The sequence below is a fragment of the Poecilia reticulata genome, linkage group LG8, assembly GCF_000633615.1.
Source record: "Poecilia reticulata strain Guanapo linkage group LG8, Guppy_female_1.0+MT, whole genome shotgun sequence".
NCBI classification, from domain to species: Eukaryota; Metazoa; Chordata; class Actinopteri; order Cyprinodontiformes; family Poeciliidae; genus Poecilia; species Poecilia reticulata.
The window spans coordinates 6,937,816-6,939,428 of NC_024338.1; the positions used below are offsets into that span (position 1 = coordinate 6,937,816).

The 1,613-nt window shown below is 40.9% G+C and overlaps 1 protein-coding gene across 1 annotated transcript in view; it reads right to left on the reverse strand.

The window, feature by feature from the left end:
* gcat (glycine C-acetyltransferase) overlaps positions 1-1,613 on the reverse strand; it is a 9,715-nt gene that overhangs the window by 1,709 nt on the left and 6,393 nt on the right. The window contains 3 exon segments of the mRNA XM_017306100.1: positions 8-133; positions 1,087-1,233; positions 1,337-1,438. Coding sequence (XP_017161589.1) covers positions 8-133; positions 1,087-1,233; positions 1,337-1,438 — 375 coding nt within the window.

The following is a 1,613-nucleotide window of genomic DNA, read 5'->3' on the forward strand; positions in this document are numbered from 1 at the left end:
CGGTGGCGTGGCATTCGTCTATGAACACCATGGCCCCGTACTGCTCGGCGAGGTCGCAGATTCCTCGCAGCGGAGCCACGTCTCCGTCCATGGAGAAGACGCCGTCTGTCACCACCAGGCGCATCCGAGAAGACTGAGGAGGGAAAACACACGAGAGCCTCGGGATCACGCGTCAGAGTCGAGGCTGGAGGGCCAGATACGGCCTGCCACAGCCTTTTACGCTTCGGWTTTACACGATTCTGCGACCGTGGATATTCATGCGAAATCTTCCATATTTTTTCATGCTAATGCATAACTGATTCTTTTTTGTTTTGTTTAAATGATTTTTAGTTTTTATGCATCTCAAGCAAACTTGAGTTGACAAGCTGCAATATCAGTGGGAAAAAAAAACAACACAAAAATTGAAATTAGATAATTACACCAGATCAGGTCTGACATAATTCAGCCATTTTCATAAAATGTTTTCAAAAACTACCACTTGTGACTTCAGTCWAAAGGTTATTCATTCCTTTATGAAAATATATCAAATCGATCTTGAACCATTTTTGAGTCATGACCTGTTTTTGTCACCACCAATAGTACACTAAGTAGATATCTATCTTTTTGTTTCTAGTTCAAGTTTATCGAAGTTACCAAGGTAACATAACTATGTTGCACTTTTTTTGGCAAAAATTATAAAAACATTGGGCTTAAGTAATGCCAACTCCCRCCTGCAGGTGGCAGCATTTCTTTTATGAAACTGCTGCCTCAACCTCACTTGATGTCAAGTTATAGTCGTGGTGTTTGACAAAAAGTCACRTCTAATGCCATAAAATAAGTGCAAATATCGCTAAATTCCTCGTGAATATTTCTAAATTAGCATACAATAAAAACATTTTTTTTAAAGAATTAAAATAAGCAATCGTGMAATCCTGGAGGGTCTGATCAGTGTGAAAGATGTTCAATATTTTAAGAAGTACTTATCGAATTTAGAGACAGCCATTTATTCATATTTGAACCGTTCTTTAAACGGTTTTATCAATATATTCTGGCATCTTAAGACCATATTTAAATGGCAAGTACACCAAAAAAAAACAAAACACACACCTGAGCCTCTTTGAGCTTGACCTCCAGGTCGCTGAGGTCCATGTGTTTGTAGCGCAGCCTCTTGGCCCGGCACAGGCGGATTCCGTCGATGATGGAGGCGTGGTTGAGCTCGTCCGACAGCACGGCGTCGTCCGGGCCCAGCAGAACCTGCGAGAGKTTAGTTCACGTTGACTGACCACAGAGGACGATGCTTCTTTTTTTTTTTGGTTTTGTTTTTGTTTCTGGCAGCGGCGCGTGTCGCTAGACGTACTTCAAACAGCCCAGCGTTGGCGTCGAAACAGCTGGCGTACAGGATGCAGTCCTCCCGCTCATGAAACTCGGCCAGCTTCTGCTCCAGATTTTTATGCAGATTCTTTAAAGAAGAGAAAGAAAAAAAGCTGTTTTACAATTATGAAAACAAACGGCAAAATAATAACCACGAACTTAAACACATCATAGGGATTTGCCAAATTTGCTGTAAAAATATAAATCAACACATAACTAAATAAATAAATTGCTTCAGATTCGTTGTAATACAGACTGCTACA